The sequence below is a fragment of the Mustela nigripes genome, unplaced genomic scaffold (assembly GCF_022355385.1).
Source record: "Mustela nigripes isolate SB6536 unplaced genomic scaffold, MUSNIG.SB6536 HiC_scaffold_387, whole genome shotgun sequence".
NCBI lineage: Eukaryota > Metazoa > Chordata > Mammalia > Carnivora > Mustelidae > Mustela > Mustela nigripes.
In genome coordinates, this window is record NW_026739794.1 from 1 (window position 1) to 14,070 (window position 14,070).

The window sequence follows — 14,070 nt, forward strand, 5'->3', positions numbered from 1 at the left end:
TGCTGTTCTTCTTCTCTTCGATCTGCCGATGGATTTTCAGGTGTTTGCAATCTTTAGATAAGCTATCTAGCTTATCTCCGGCTAGCTGAAGTAGTCTCAGCCTGCTACTTCTCCGCCATCTTGACTCCTCCTCCTCTCATATCTTCTTTATCCCATCATCTGTTGGTGATAACTTACATTGTTTCCTCTCTTGTCCATTGTGAAAAATGCTGTAATAAACATGAGAACGCGGATATCTGTTCGAGATCTTGTTTCACTTCCTTTGGGTATATATCCAGAAGAGGGATTGCCGGATCACAGGATACTTCTATTTTTAGCATCACAGGATACTTCTATTTTTAGCTTTAGAAGCTCCATATGGCTTCCAGAGTGGCCACGCCGGCTTCCGTTCCCACCAGCGGGTACACGAGGATTCCTTATTCTCCATGTCCTCCCCACTGCTTGTTATCTCTGTTCTTTTTACTAACAGCCATCCTGAAAGGTATCAAGTGAGAGCTCATGTGGTTTCAATTTCCATTTCCCCGAGGATTAGCAATGCCAAACTATTTTTCATGTCCCTGTTGGCCATTTGTTGGTCTGATTTGGGAAAAAAAAGGTCTCTTCATGTCCTTTGCTCATCACTTTTATTTATTAATTTTTTTGCTATTGCATTGTATAGGTTCCTTTTCTATTTTAGATATTAATCCCTTATCAGACCTATGTTTTCCAAATATTTTTCTGTAGGTTGTCTTTTCATTTTGTTGATTGTTTCCTTTAGTAGACAGAAGATTTTTAATTTGATGACGTTCCACTTATTTATTTTTGCTTTGGGCGTCATATCCAAAAAATCATTGCCAAGATGAATGCGAAAAAGATTATGTCCTATGTTTTCTTTTAGGAATTTGAAAGTGTTAGGTTTTTAAGTCTTTAATCCATTCTGAGTTAATTTTTGTGGATGGTGTAAGGGCTCAATTTCATGCTTTTGCATGTGGATGTCCAGCTTTTTTCAACCCTATTTATTAAAGAGATTATCCCTTCCCCATTGAGTATTCTCGGTGGCTTGTCAAAGACTAGTTGACTGTGTGTGGCGGGGGGGTTATTTCTGGGCTCTCTATTCTGTTATTTCAGTTTATGTATCTGTTTTTATGCCAGAACCATGCTATTTTGATACTATGGCTTCATAATACAGTTTGAAATCAGAAAGTGTGTGATGCCTCCACTTCGTTCTTTGTCAGAATTGACTTGGCTCTTTGGAGTCTTTTGCGGTTGTCTACAAATTTGTTTTTTTTTTTTTTAATTTATTTTTTATTTTCAACATAACAGTATTCATTATTTTTGCAACACAGCCAATGCTCCATGCAATCCGTGCCCTCTATAATACCCACCACCTTGTACCCCAACCTCCCACCCCACACCCCTTTAAAACCCTTAGATTGTTTTTCAGAGTCCATAGTCTCCCATGGTTCTCCTCCCCTTCCAATTTCCCCCAACTCCCTTCTCCTCTCTAACTCCCCATGTCCTCCATGCTATTTGTTTTGCTCCACAAATAAGTGAAACCATATGATAATTGACTCTCTCTGCTTGACTTATTTCACTCAGCATAATCTCTTCCAGTCCCATCCATGTTGCTACAAAAGTTGGGTATTCGTCCTTTCTGATGGCCATCTGTACCCCAATGTTTATAGTAGCAATGGCCACAGTCGCCAAATTTGGGGTTTTAAAAAAATGTGAAAATTGCTATCCTATTGGATTTTTTTAAAGATTTTATTTATTTATTTGACAGAGAGAGATCACAAGTAGGCAGAGAGGCAGGCAGAGAGAGAGAGAGGAGGAAGCAGGCTCCCCGCTGAGCAGAGAGCCCGATGCAGGACTCGATCCCAGGACCCTGAGATCACGACCTGAGCCGAAGGCAGCGGCCCAACCCACTGAGCCACCCAGGTGCCCCCCTATTGGATTTTTTAAAAAAAATTTTAAATTTATTTTCAGCTTAACAGTATTCATTGTTTTTGCACCACACCCAGTGCTCCATGCAATCTGTGCCCTCTCCAATACCCACCACCGGTTCCCCCAACCTCCTCCTCAGATTGTTTTTCAGAGTCCATAGTCTCTCATAGTTAACCTCCACTTCCAATTTTCCTCAACTCCCTTCTCCTCTTAACTCCCCCTTGTTCTCCATGCTATTTGTTATGCTCCACAAATAAGTGAAACTATATGATAATTGACTCTCTCCTTGACTTATTTATTCTATTGGATTTTTAAAATACTCTACCAGGTTTGTTCCAGTCTCTTGTATTTGAGCTGGAGATTTGCTACACTAATATATTTCAGAGACAGGTTAAAGTTACAAATAAACATAACTTACCATAGACATTTGAGGTTACAGGTTGGCTTCTTCAAAGCCTCACACAGAAACTTGAGTCCAGTAAATCCTATGTGATTCAGCCCCAGATCCAAGTGTGTAAGACTTGAATTTTGCTGGAGAAGTGTTGACAGATAATTGCAGCTGCTGCTGGTTATGCTACAGTACCAAAGCCTAGAAATCAATCACACAAAGACAAAATAAACTTGAGTCCTCCCTGAGGAGGTGTACCCAAACCAGGCTTGTTGACTTCAAGCCACAGGTTTCAGGCAAGCTTGCAGACAATGAGATGTGGAAATGAAGTCATGGGTGGAGTTAGAATTGCTACATAAGTTATTATATGGGCCCCACTCACCTCCTTCCACTCCATGCACCCATAGCTGTCTACACCGTGATCCCTGGTCCCTGTGAGTGTTTGATGTTGTGTGTAATGGGGAGGAGTGTTAAGGATCTGGAGGTGGGGAGATTATCTGGGTGAGCCAATGTAATCACAAGGATCCTTACAAGAAGGGGCAAGAAAGTCAAAGCAAGCCTGGGGAGAGGTGATAAGACAGACAGGAGGACACTGAAGACACGATGTTGCTGGCTTTGGGCATGGGGGAAGGAGCCATGAGCCAAGGGATGCAGCCACCTCTAGAAGCTGGACAAAGCTGGGAAGCAGATTCTTCCCTGGAGCTCTTAGAAGGAACACAGCCCTGTGGACACCTTGATTCTAGCTCAGGGAAACCCATTTTGGACTCCTGGCCCCCAGAACTTTAAGACAGTGAATTTATGTTGTTTTAAGTCTCTGGGTTTGTGACAGTTGGTTACAGAAAGAGTTAGGAAACTAAGTGGTATTTATCATTTCTACTGTAACTGTGAGACAGAGAATATCCATCTTGCCTTAACTTGCAAATTCTATTAGTGGAAGGGACCAATTCTATGTCCCAAATCCAGTTACTAGATAGGCCATATGTAGAAGTGAAGGGCACCAGTTCTCCTCAGGACAAGCCTGGCCCTAGAGCCTGGATATCCACAAGTCAGCTACACAAGATAGCAGTGCGACATCTTAACTATTAAAAACATTTTTTTTTTTTTTTTGCCTTTCTCTGGTTTACTATTACTATATCAGAAAACCAGAGATGGCTGGAATGATCACTGGCCACTTTCTTAGACAGAATAATGTCCCTCTGAGATGTCTGTGCTCCAATCCCACGCGTTACATGGCAGGTGAGACTGAGACCAAGGGTCTTGCATGGTGGGTTATTCTGGACTGCAGAGAGGGGCGGAATCGAACGCTAGGCGTCCTTCCTCACTGCAGTGCAGAGAGGTTCAATGTGTGTGCTTGACCCACCACAGCTGGCTTTGAAGATGGAGGAAAGGGCCATGAACCAAGGAGCACGGTGGCCATTCGGGGATGAGGCCAGCTCTCCGTTTGCAGGGACCCCTGTCCCACAGCCACAAAGAAGCAGATTCTGCCAACAGCCTGAATGAGCAAGGAACACAGAAAGGAACACAGCCTTGTGCATACTGGTCTCCTGGCCTGTGGAAAGATGCAAACAGTATTGAGCTTATAAGCTGGTGGTGATTTGTTATAGCAGTAACAGGACACCAACTTGGCTGCCTTTTCGTTTCAGTGAACCTCACTAAGTGACGGTATCAGCCTTGGCTCCCACAAGGGCCCCCTGTCACGTGTCCAGAGCTCAGGGAAAAACAGTGATATGATATATCCAAGGATGTGGGCCCACAGGCAGCCTTTGAGACAAGCCATGATACAGCCCCTTGGCTTGGACATTTGTACATTTATAGAAACTCCCAGAACTATGGGGTAACAGAGGAAGGCCCAAGCAAGTTCTGGCAACTTAGTGATGTGGGGACACAGCTCACAAAACAGAACTGAGCTCCAGAAAGAAGAGGTCTTGACCTATAGCTCCTACCTCTACAGGGTGCAAATACAATGACATTTAACGCCCACGTCTTAGCTTTCTCTGCAGAATGGACAGACAGACACTGATTTCATAAAGCTGGGGGGCAAATGAAAGAAATCTCTGGCAAGATCTTGGCAGAGCGCCCACCACATATTAATTAATTTGGGAGCCTGGTAAATATTGGCCATGACTTATTTTTCTGTTTAAATGATTTGAGGGTAATTACATGTAACATAACTTGAAGACAGAGCTAGTGCATGGGTGGCATCTTTTTTTTTCTTAAAGATTAAATTTATTTATTTGACAGAGAGATGGAGAGATTGCACAAGTAGGCAAAGCAGCAGGCAGAGAAAGGGGGAAGCAGGCTCCCCGCTGAGCAGAGAGCCCGATGCGGGGCTCGATCCCAGGACCCTGAGATCATGCCCTGAGCCAAAGGCAGAGGCTTAAGCCACTGAGCCACCCAGGTGTCCCAGCATCTTATTTCTTATGGAACTTTATGTTATTTCAGTGTTTGGGGGGCTGAGACAGTGGGAGTAAATGCCCTTCCTTCCAACTCTCTCCAACCAAGAGCTGAATGCTTCACGGAACTTTGAGTGACTGAGTAGTTTTTGGATACTGGGTGCCTTAAGGCATATCCTAGATCAAAACTAGTTTATAGGAAATGCTGACAGCTGCCGTCTGAGGCGATCTTGTCAACGGCAAGAACACTGGAGATGCTGGCACTGAACAGAATCTGAGTAGAAATAGTCACTGCAGCTCTGTTCCTTTCTCAAAACCCGTCCTGTGACTTCAGTATTAACCAGAGGATTTTAACGAGCTAGTTGGCCAGTAAGTCCACATACAGTCAGCTGCGGGTGGAGTTTGTGTTACGTGGCCTTAAAAACAGGCCTAAGGAGCGCCTGGGGCTCAGTTGGTTAAGCATCTGCCTTTGGCTGAGGTCATGATCCTAGAGTTCTTGGATCAAGCCCTTTATCGGGCTCCTCACTGAGCAGGGAGCCTGCTTCCCCCTCTGCCTGCTACTCCCCATGCTTGGGAGCACCCTCTCAGACAAATAAATAAAATCTTAAAGAAGTGCATTAAAAAAAACCCCATACCTGAAACCCAGTCACTTCCCCCAAATCCCTATGGAATATTGACTCTACATCTTATACTTTTTTCCTAACACCCTCTTGTCAGGTCCACCAGATCTGACTGCCAGCATCCTACCTGGGCCACTCAGAGTGACTATTAAATGCCTGCACCTGTGCTCTTTGAACCCAGCATGCATGCACACACACACAGCACGGACTTCCACCAGCCCCTGCAGCTGGCAGTCCGGGTAACTCAAGCCTTCACACAGCAGCTTTACCCCACCGTCTCCCAGGGCATTCTTGGCCAAGCACAGGTGCGTCAGCCTATGGTTGACGATCAAGGCAGAGGACAGCTCCTTACAACATGCTTCTGAAAGGTGACAGTCTTCCAGCCTGCCAAAGTGTCACACGAGCAGTCAGAGGGGGAGGATATTTCCGAAGCCCCATTTTCTTGGCTGTCCCCAAAGCCTCGAGTCCCCGGCTACCAACCTTCTCATGAGCCCCCTTCTTCTCTCACCATGTGTTTGAGGCTCAGTAATGAAGGACCAGGAGTAAGAGAAGGATGGGATGCATGAGCCACCTGCCTGGGACCCGAAGTGGGAACCGGGTGTCTGCATCAGGAGGAGGTCCCCTACGGGTGGCCCTGTACACCCAGTACTACCATTGCTCTTCCCTATGTGGCCACAGACCTAAAACAGAGATGCTCCATGGGAAGAGAGATGGTACTCATGACAACCTCTGCAGGAAGCACTTTGGGTGTCTTAGACTCGTTCACAGCAACTTGGCACTCTCTTCCGGGAGCTCAATTCCTGTGAGGTTCAGGCATGTGAGGGACTGGCTGATCCTGAGGGAGCAGGAGAGATGGGCCCACTGCTGGGGGGCGGCCAAACAAGACACCAACCTGCCAGAGAAATGGGAACAGGTCATTCTTAAGAACCAAACACTGGTCTCCACTCCCACCCCTTGTTCCCCGTTATGTCAGGTCCTGGACTAGAGGATGCGGAGTGTGGTCCCTGACCCAGTGGCATCTGCGTCACCTGGCGGGCAGTTAGAAATGCAAATAAGAAACTCTGGGTGCATATGGACTCCGAAAAACAATCTGAGGGGTTTGAAGTGGCAGGGAGATGGGAGGTTGGGTTACCAGGTGGTGGGTATTATGGAGGGCACAGATTGCATGGAGCACTGGGTGTGGTGAAAAAATAATGAATACTGTTTTCTGAAAATAAATTAATTAATTTATAAAAATAAAAAAATAAGAAATAAAAAAAAAAGAAACTCTGGGTGCAGAATCCACTGGCTTCGGTTTTGGGGTATCTTATATCACCCAGAAGACTCCTGGGCCACACCCTCAGACGATGGTGCAGAGGATCTGAGTCAGACCCAAGAATTTGGGTTTTAACAAGTTCCTAAGCCATACAGCTGCTGCTAGCGTGGAGACCACATGTGGAGAACTACTCTAGACATCCAGTCAGTCAACCATTTCAGCCAGCAAGGGACCCACACTCTATCCGAAGAGAGCGTTCTTACCATGGAGAATGGAATTCTGTTGGGACATTATGTGTATCATTGTCTTTGGAGTGGGGTTTCTAAAAAAATAGTAAAACATCCCAGATCTACCATTTACTATACATGCAAATGTGGCCAAGTTATGTAACTTCATCAAACTTCATTTCCACCTTTAAATTGGAAATAAGTCATACCCTCATGCTGAGAGTTCATTAAAGTTGATAATTTGCCTGAAGTGTGAAGTGCACTGTGTACCCTATAACTAAACGTAAGTAAAAGTCATCAGAACACTTCCTTTTCTTAGAGCCTAACCTATAATAGAGGAACTGAAGTTAACCTGGGCATTGGAACACAAAGTAGAATTTTTTTTTTCCCAAAGTAGTATTTAACGGCTTCCCATAAAGTAAAACAATTTTTTAAAATTTAATTTTTTCAGTGTTCCAAGACTCATTGTTGTTGCACCACACTCAGTGCTCCACGCAATGAAACAAATTTTTCTGGAATCCCCTCCTTCCATTTTTGGGCATCCATTTATTCCTCAAGAAGCAAGTTAATATCCCAAGTGTTCAAACTGCACACTTTCTTTTCCTGGTGAATCCTCACAGGAAAGAGAAGGGAACATCATTATCAATGGTCAATTTGGCAACAGCTATTATCAATAATATAACAGTGAGCATAAGTGTGCTTGGACTCAGTCTTAGTCCTCAAATCCCTGGGAGATGCACATTCCCCATCTGCAGATGGGTTAAGACCTGGCTGAATAGCCTGAGATCGTAATGTAGAGGCAGAACCACAATCAGAGTCCAACAGATCACCTTGAACTGTGTTCCTATTACGACTAAAGTGTGGCCCAGTGAGGATCAAGGGCACCCCAGGATGAGTGATGGAAACCCTCACCAGAGCAATCAGGTGGAGAACATCCCAAGGGGAGACCTCTCAACCCAGAGGACTACCAAGAAAGGGAAAACCTGGTGCTGTCAATGCATCCTTGCCTGGACAGATGAATCTGGACACAATCTGGTATTCTGAACCTTGACATCGGAGAAACATAAACCACAAACATTCTCTCTGATTGAGAATGGTATCCAGTTTCAGAATGTTCTGTTGGACTGCTATGGATGGTTGTCTAGGTTGTTCAGTGATCAGTACAGGAGGAAACTAAACTCCAGCCCACTTTCTGTTGTGAGGCATGTGCCCGGAGTAGCACTGCTTTGAATCAGAATAAGGGATTTCCCCCCAATTTGTATAGAGTTGCTCTACAGTCTTGTGGCATCTCTGTGCACATGCGAGGAGTTCTCAGGGAGAATGGGGTGTACCTGAGGTATTGTAGGTTACACTGTGGGTGTGTCATAATCTCACACAATACGGGCAGCATATCACTCTGGTCATTTCCTTGAAGGGTCAGATGCGTGAGAGTCTCATGGCCACAAAAAACAAAACAGAAGTTTCGATAGGTGTCCACTGGGAAAGTATTTTTGAGGCTAGAGAAATAATAAGAAAGGTAAAATCTTGCATTTCTACATACATGGGAACAAAGGGCCACAATAGGTTTAAACACTGGGAACTTTGTTCCTATTTTTCACCTCCAGTGAGGTGTGGTCAAGAAACTGTATATATGAAGGTACACAACTTAATATTTTGATATACTCCTACCTTGTGAAATCATTACCACAAACAAGCTAGTGAATATACCTTCAGTTCACATAGTCACCATTTTCTCTCTCTCTCTCTTTTTTTTTTTTTTTTTTTTTTTTGTGGCAAGAACACTGGAGATCAGGTCTCTTAGAAGTTTCAACGATACCTTGCAGTTTTGTTAACTGTTGTCACATTGGTGAGGTTACATCCCCAGAACTCACCCATTTTGCACTAACTGAAACTTTGTACGGCTTGACGAACATCTAATTTTAGGAACTCCCAGAAGCCCCCGTTTCTTTAGTCATCTCAGACTTCTGAAAAAGGGAAGTTGGTCCTCAACAGTTGTTTTGGAGGAAAGCTGTTCTGTGGGTTTTTGAAAGAGATAAGGAAGGGTAGTAGTTTGTTCCCCTCAAGTGTTACCATGGGAACGTTTCAGGAACACTGGGTCCTGCTCAACATCTCACATGTAGAATCAGGATCGCATGGCTGGTGCAACCCTAAGTGAGCAGAAGAGACCCTTCTTTCTCTATGTTGACAAAGAAACCTGTGAACAAGGATGCCTTCATTTGGAGAACATCTTGCTGGTACCAGAGCTCACTTTGCAGACTAACTCATGTTTGCTCTCTTTCCCTAAACCTCCCCCCACAACCTGCCCATGTGTAAGCTTCCAGGACTTTCCCAGCATGTGAGCTGCAAGGGGGGGCCCACAGGAAGACTCTGAGGTGTTGTCACAGGCAGACAGGACCACACTCTATTCTGATTACGAGTATTTAACTTGTGTAATTACTTTTCTCTGGTGCTTCTGAGCCCCCCTTATTTCTTCCCAACTTCATTCAACTTCTAGATTTTTGGATCAGATTCAGACGTATACCCAGCCCAGGTCACAGGTCTGTCTCAGCACATTGATACCATCTCCCCAACAATGCTCCCAGGCATGGGTGATTTTGCATCCCCTAGGGACACCTGGCAATGTCTGGAGACATTTTAGGTCATCACAGTTGGAGGCAGGGGTGTGGGTGCCACCCGCATCTGGAAGATAGAGGCCAGGGCTGCTGCTAAAATCCTATGATGCACAGGACAGCCCAATCCCACTGTCTGCAGAGGTTGAGAAATTCTGTTCTATGCACAGCCCTATGGTTGTCTAGGGGTACTGAAGCTGCCGCCAGGATCTGGATGGTTGTCATGGAGTTTCGTGGACATCCAAATCGTATTTCACAGTGTGTTAAAATCACCTGGGGCTGGGGAGAAGGGACCACAGGGAATTATTGTTTAATGGGAGACAGAGTTTCAGTTTTGCAAGATGAAGCGTCCTGGAGATGAATGGTTGTGGCTGTCGCATAATTACACATTTAAAAATCCATCACTGTGAACTCAAGAATGGTTAAGATGATAAGTTTTATGTTATACCACAATAAAAAAATTGGAAAAAGTTACTTCATACAATTCAGTAGACAAGTGTAAGTTATGGACTGTCTCAATTCCTCATGTCTTGAGTACCCAGTTGGACTTTGGGAAAGGGATTCAAATATTACTCCAATGTGAAAAATGTAAGGAACCTGGTTATGCCCTAGGGGTTTTATTTTTTTATTTTTTTAAATATTAGTAATTAGTATTATTAATATTAGGTAAAATGATTTCAAACATGTTATTGGAGATGAAGAACAACATTTCAACATATCAGTCACAAATTTGTAAGTGCTTAAGATCTGTAATCATAGCTAGAAATCTTAACAGCATACTGTCTATAAATTATAGAAAATGTAGACCAAAAAAAAATCAGTTTGAACATAAAGGGTCTGAAAAACCACTATCAGCACCTTAACATTTGTAGAATATCACATGTAACTAAAATACAATAGAATGTACATTCCATCCAAAATGCATAATATACATACCAAGATAAATCATATATTGGGCCACAAAACTTCTCAAAAAGTCTCAAAAGTTTGAAATTTTAATAACTTTAATTTCTTTCTTTTTTTAAAAAATTTTTAAAAATTTTTAAAAATTTATTTATCCGGGTTTAGCGTCTACTTACACCACTTTCTGAAGATTATGGGGAGCGGAATCTATTTTTTCACAAAGCAGCTTCACGGATGAGGTACTGAGGAAGCTCTGACTGATATCTAGAAACACCAGACTCTTGTTTGAGTCGAACACGGAAAGAAGATCCATCCAGAAAGGAAGCACATATTGATCATTCTGGAACCTGTTGGGAAGAGGCAAAGAAGGGAAATTACCGAAGACTGCTGGAGAGAAAACGACCACCGGTCCCTCATTGTGAAGCTATTTAGGGAGGGCTGCTCCGGGTATATACACCAATAAACAGGCAGAGCTCTAAAGTCAGATGGTTGAATCACTCAGCATCACTGTCAGACAAGTCATCACCTGAGACAGGTCACTGGAGAAAGAACTCAAGCTTGCTTGCTTTTTTTTTTTTTTTTTTGAGATTTTTTATTTGAGAGAAAGAGTGTGAGTGAACAAGCAGGAATAGGGGTGTGGGGGTAGGGGTGGGTATAGGGAGAGGGACAGACTTCCTGCATGGAGCCCGACTCTAGCTCCATCCCAGGACCCCAAGATCATGACCTGAGCCGAAGTCAGATGCTGAACTTACTGAGCCACTTTACCCAGAACTCAAACTTCTTGCACAACAATCTAACAGAGGTTTAGAATACACCAAAAGTCTAAGATCATTGATACAAAATTAAAAACAAGTTAGAGAGGAGAAGGGAGTTGGGGGAAATTGGAAGGGGAGGTGAATCATGAAAGACTATGGACTCTGAAAAACAATCTGAGAGGTTTGAAGTGGTGGGGGGGGTGGGAGGTTGGGGTACCATGTGGTGGGTATTATAGAGGGCACCGATTGCATGGAGCACCGGGTGTGGTGCAAAAACAATGAATACTGTTATGCTGAAAATAAATAAATTTAATAAAACAAAAACAAAAACATCGCAGTCTCCCCTGGAGGCGTGGGTAATTTGCGTGCCTGCTGCCTTCCTTGGATGTGGTAGCCGTTTCTCAGGCTCTCTCTCTGGAATCGAACCCTGATTCCTCGTCACCCGTGGTCACCATGGTAGGCACGGCTACTACCATTGAAAGTTGATAGGGCAGACGTTCAAATGGGTCGTCAACGCCACGGGGGGCATGTGATCGGCCTGAGGTTATCTAGAGTCACCAAAGCCGCCGGCGCCCGCCGCCCCCCCGCCAGGGCCAGGGAGAGGCTGACCAGGTTGGTTTTGATCTGATAAATGCACGCATCACCCCCGTGAAGGGGGTCAGCGCCCGTCAGCATGTATTAGCTCTAGAATTACCACATTTATCCAAGTAGGAGAGGAGCAAGTGACCAAAGGAACCATAATTGATTTAATGAGCCATTTGCAGTTTCACTGTACCAGCCGTGCATACTTAGACATGCATGGCTTAATCTTTGAGACAAGCATATGCTACTGGCAGGATCAACCAGGTAAGACTGGGTGTGGTGAAAAAATAATGATACTGTTATGCTGAAAATAAATAAATTAAAAAAATAAAAAACAATATACACCATTGATGAAAAAATGAGCGATATGCGTGTCAGAGATCTGAATGTCAGATGGTGTATCCATATGCATGATATTCTCAATCTAATTTACAACTGTATTTGTAACCTAAAACGTCCATAAAAACTTGAGAAGATGTAATCACAGACTTAAGAGAATGTTTATTTTGTTCTGTGGTTGCTTCTGGGCATAGGGTTGGTGTAGGTGATATGATTTCTTTATCCTTTTCAGTATTGCTTTCATTTTCTATTTATGTAAGGGATCTTTGCAATCAGAAAAATATTTTCAGGAAAACAGTACAAACACTTGAAGCCATGATGTGTCAGAAAGTTGAAACATTTTACTTATTGATGGGGAAATACTATGGGACCTAAGAGTAATCAAATATTTGGAGGTTTTTGTGGAGAAAATTGAAGGTACGAGTGTGCAAGGAATAAGAGTAACCAGCACATAAATATAAGAGAGAAAAGTGTAAATGAAAGTTGAAGCTGGAATTTGAACTCCTATATGCTAGGAACCTCGAGTAATTTTAGAATTAGTCATCTAAAAATACTACTTCGAAGTAGGTCCAGTGCTTACCTGAAGATAATGGAAAGGAAGCCCAGAAAGCGTCTAACTCACTCCCCATCATCACAGTAACAGAGCCGTAACAGAGACAGAGCTCAAAGTCAAACAGTAAGACCCAGCACCTTCGTTGCCTCCTACCATCTTCCATTCCTCAGCCTATAACTGGGCTCGGTGGCTTTCAAACGAAGGTGGCCGGTTTCCAGGGCATAAACATTAATCTGAATAATTAACCTCTTATTTTCCACTCTCCCTCAAGCCTGCTGAGGCTGGCTACTCATGTCACCCTATCTTCTGAAGGACAATTGTCCTTTCTCCTAGAGATGGGCAAGGCTACACAAGACCATGTTTGGGGGATACCCTTCCAAAGTCACTAATGGGAGAGTAAATTTGAGTCAACGTGAATATCTTCCTAAGATTCAAAAGAGCTTAGAGAAGAAATAAGCAGTTTCTAAAGGCAAGAAGCTCCATTATTAGCCTTGACGGAATAGCAAGTCCTACACAAAGTGGACATTTTGTGGTTTGAAATAGAGGAAGAAAGAAGCCAGAAAGAACTTAGGTTCTGTCAGCTTCAGCATGCCTGGCTGCTTTAGGTTGAGGTTTTACCTTTGGTTTTATTAGTGGTACTTGCCTCGATGAAAGATATATTTAAAATTAATGTCCTCATTGCAGAATTTGAAGCAACATGAGGAGGACAAGCCTTTAGAAACCTAGTTTGTGCCTTTCAAAGAGCATGGTCTATATGCTCTGGGGAAAGACATCTGAGGCTGTGTAGGGTTAGTGCAATGGTCTTATCAGGGGAAGATAATCAAGCCGTTGTGTAGAACATGGGCTCATTCCCACTGTGCTACCGGAGGAAGTGGTCTGACTGAAAGCAGCCTGTGATTTAAGCGTCCCGGAGTTACAGACCAGCAATGCTATGGGCCTGCTGTGGTGAGCAGGACAGAAGGGAAAGTGGCAAAAGGCACCTGAAAAGAACGTTCATGGAAAGCATCCATTTGTGTTTCAGATCAGAATGATTGTAATCACACCTAAAGACATCCATTGCCTTCTTCTCAGATGGGGACTCCAAGGACAAAGCAGTCCAACTGTGGTTAATTACCTGCAGTGTTCATGTTGGCTCTATTATTGGTTTTAACTAAACCAAGGTTAAGAAGAAAAAAGAGGGTCCTCAAAAAATTAAAAATAGAGCTATACTACGACCCAGCAATCATACTACTGGGTATTTATCCCAAAGATATATATGTGAAAAGAAGGGCCATATGTACTCCTATCTTCATAGCAGCAATGTCCACAATAGCCAAACTGTGGAAGAGCTGAGATGCCCTTCAACAGATGAATGGGTAAAGAAAGTGTGGTCCGGGGGAGGAGTCAAGATGGCGGAGAAGTAGCAAGCTGAGACTGCTTCAGCTAGCCGGAGATCAGCTAGATAGCTTATCTAAAGATTGCAAACACCTGAAAATCTATCGGCAGATCGAAGAGAAGAAGAACAGCAATTCTGGAAACAGAAA

The 14,070-nt window shown here is 43.6% G+C and overlaps 1 protein-coding gene across 1 annotated transcript; it reads right to left on the reverse strand.

Annotated features, from left to right (window-relative positions):
* Window positions 1–2,337: 2,337 nt before the first annotated feature.
* On the reverse strand, window positions 2,338–11,602 carry LOC132008573 (NACHT, LRR and PYD domains-containing protein 2-like). The gene is given in 6 exon segments (XM_059387208.1): window positions 2,338–2,512; window positions 5,523–5,708; window positions 6,049–6,216; window positions 8,138–8,302; window positions 10,495–10,665; window positions 11,547–11,602. Coding segments are annotated over 6 exon segments (921 nt in total).
* Window positions 11,603–14,070: the final 2,468 nt, after the last annotated feature.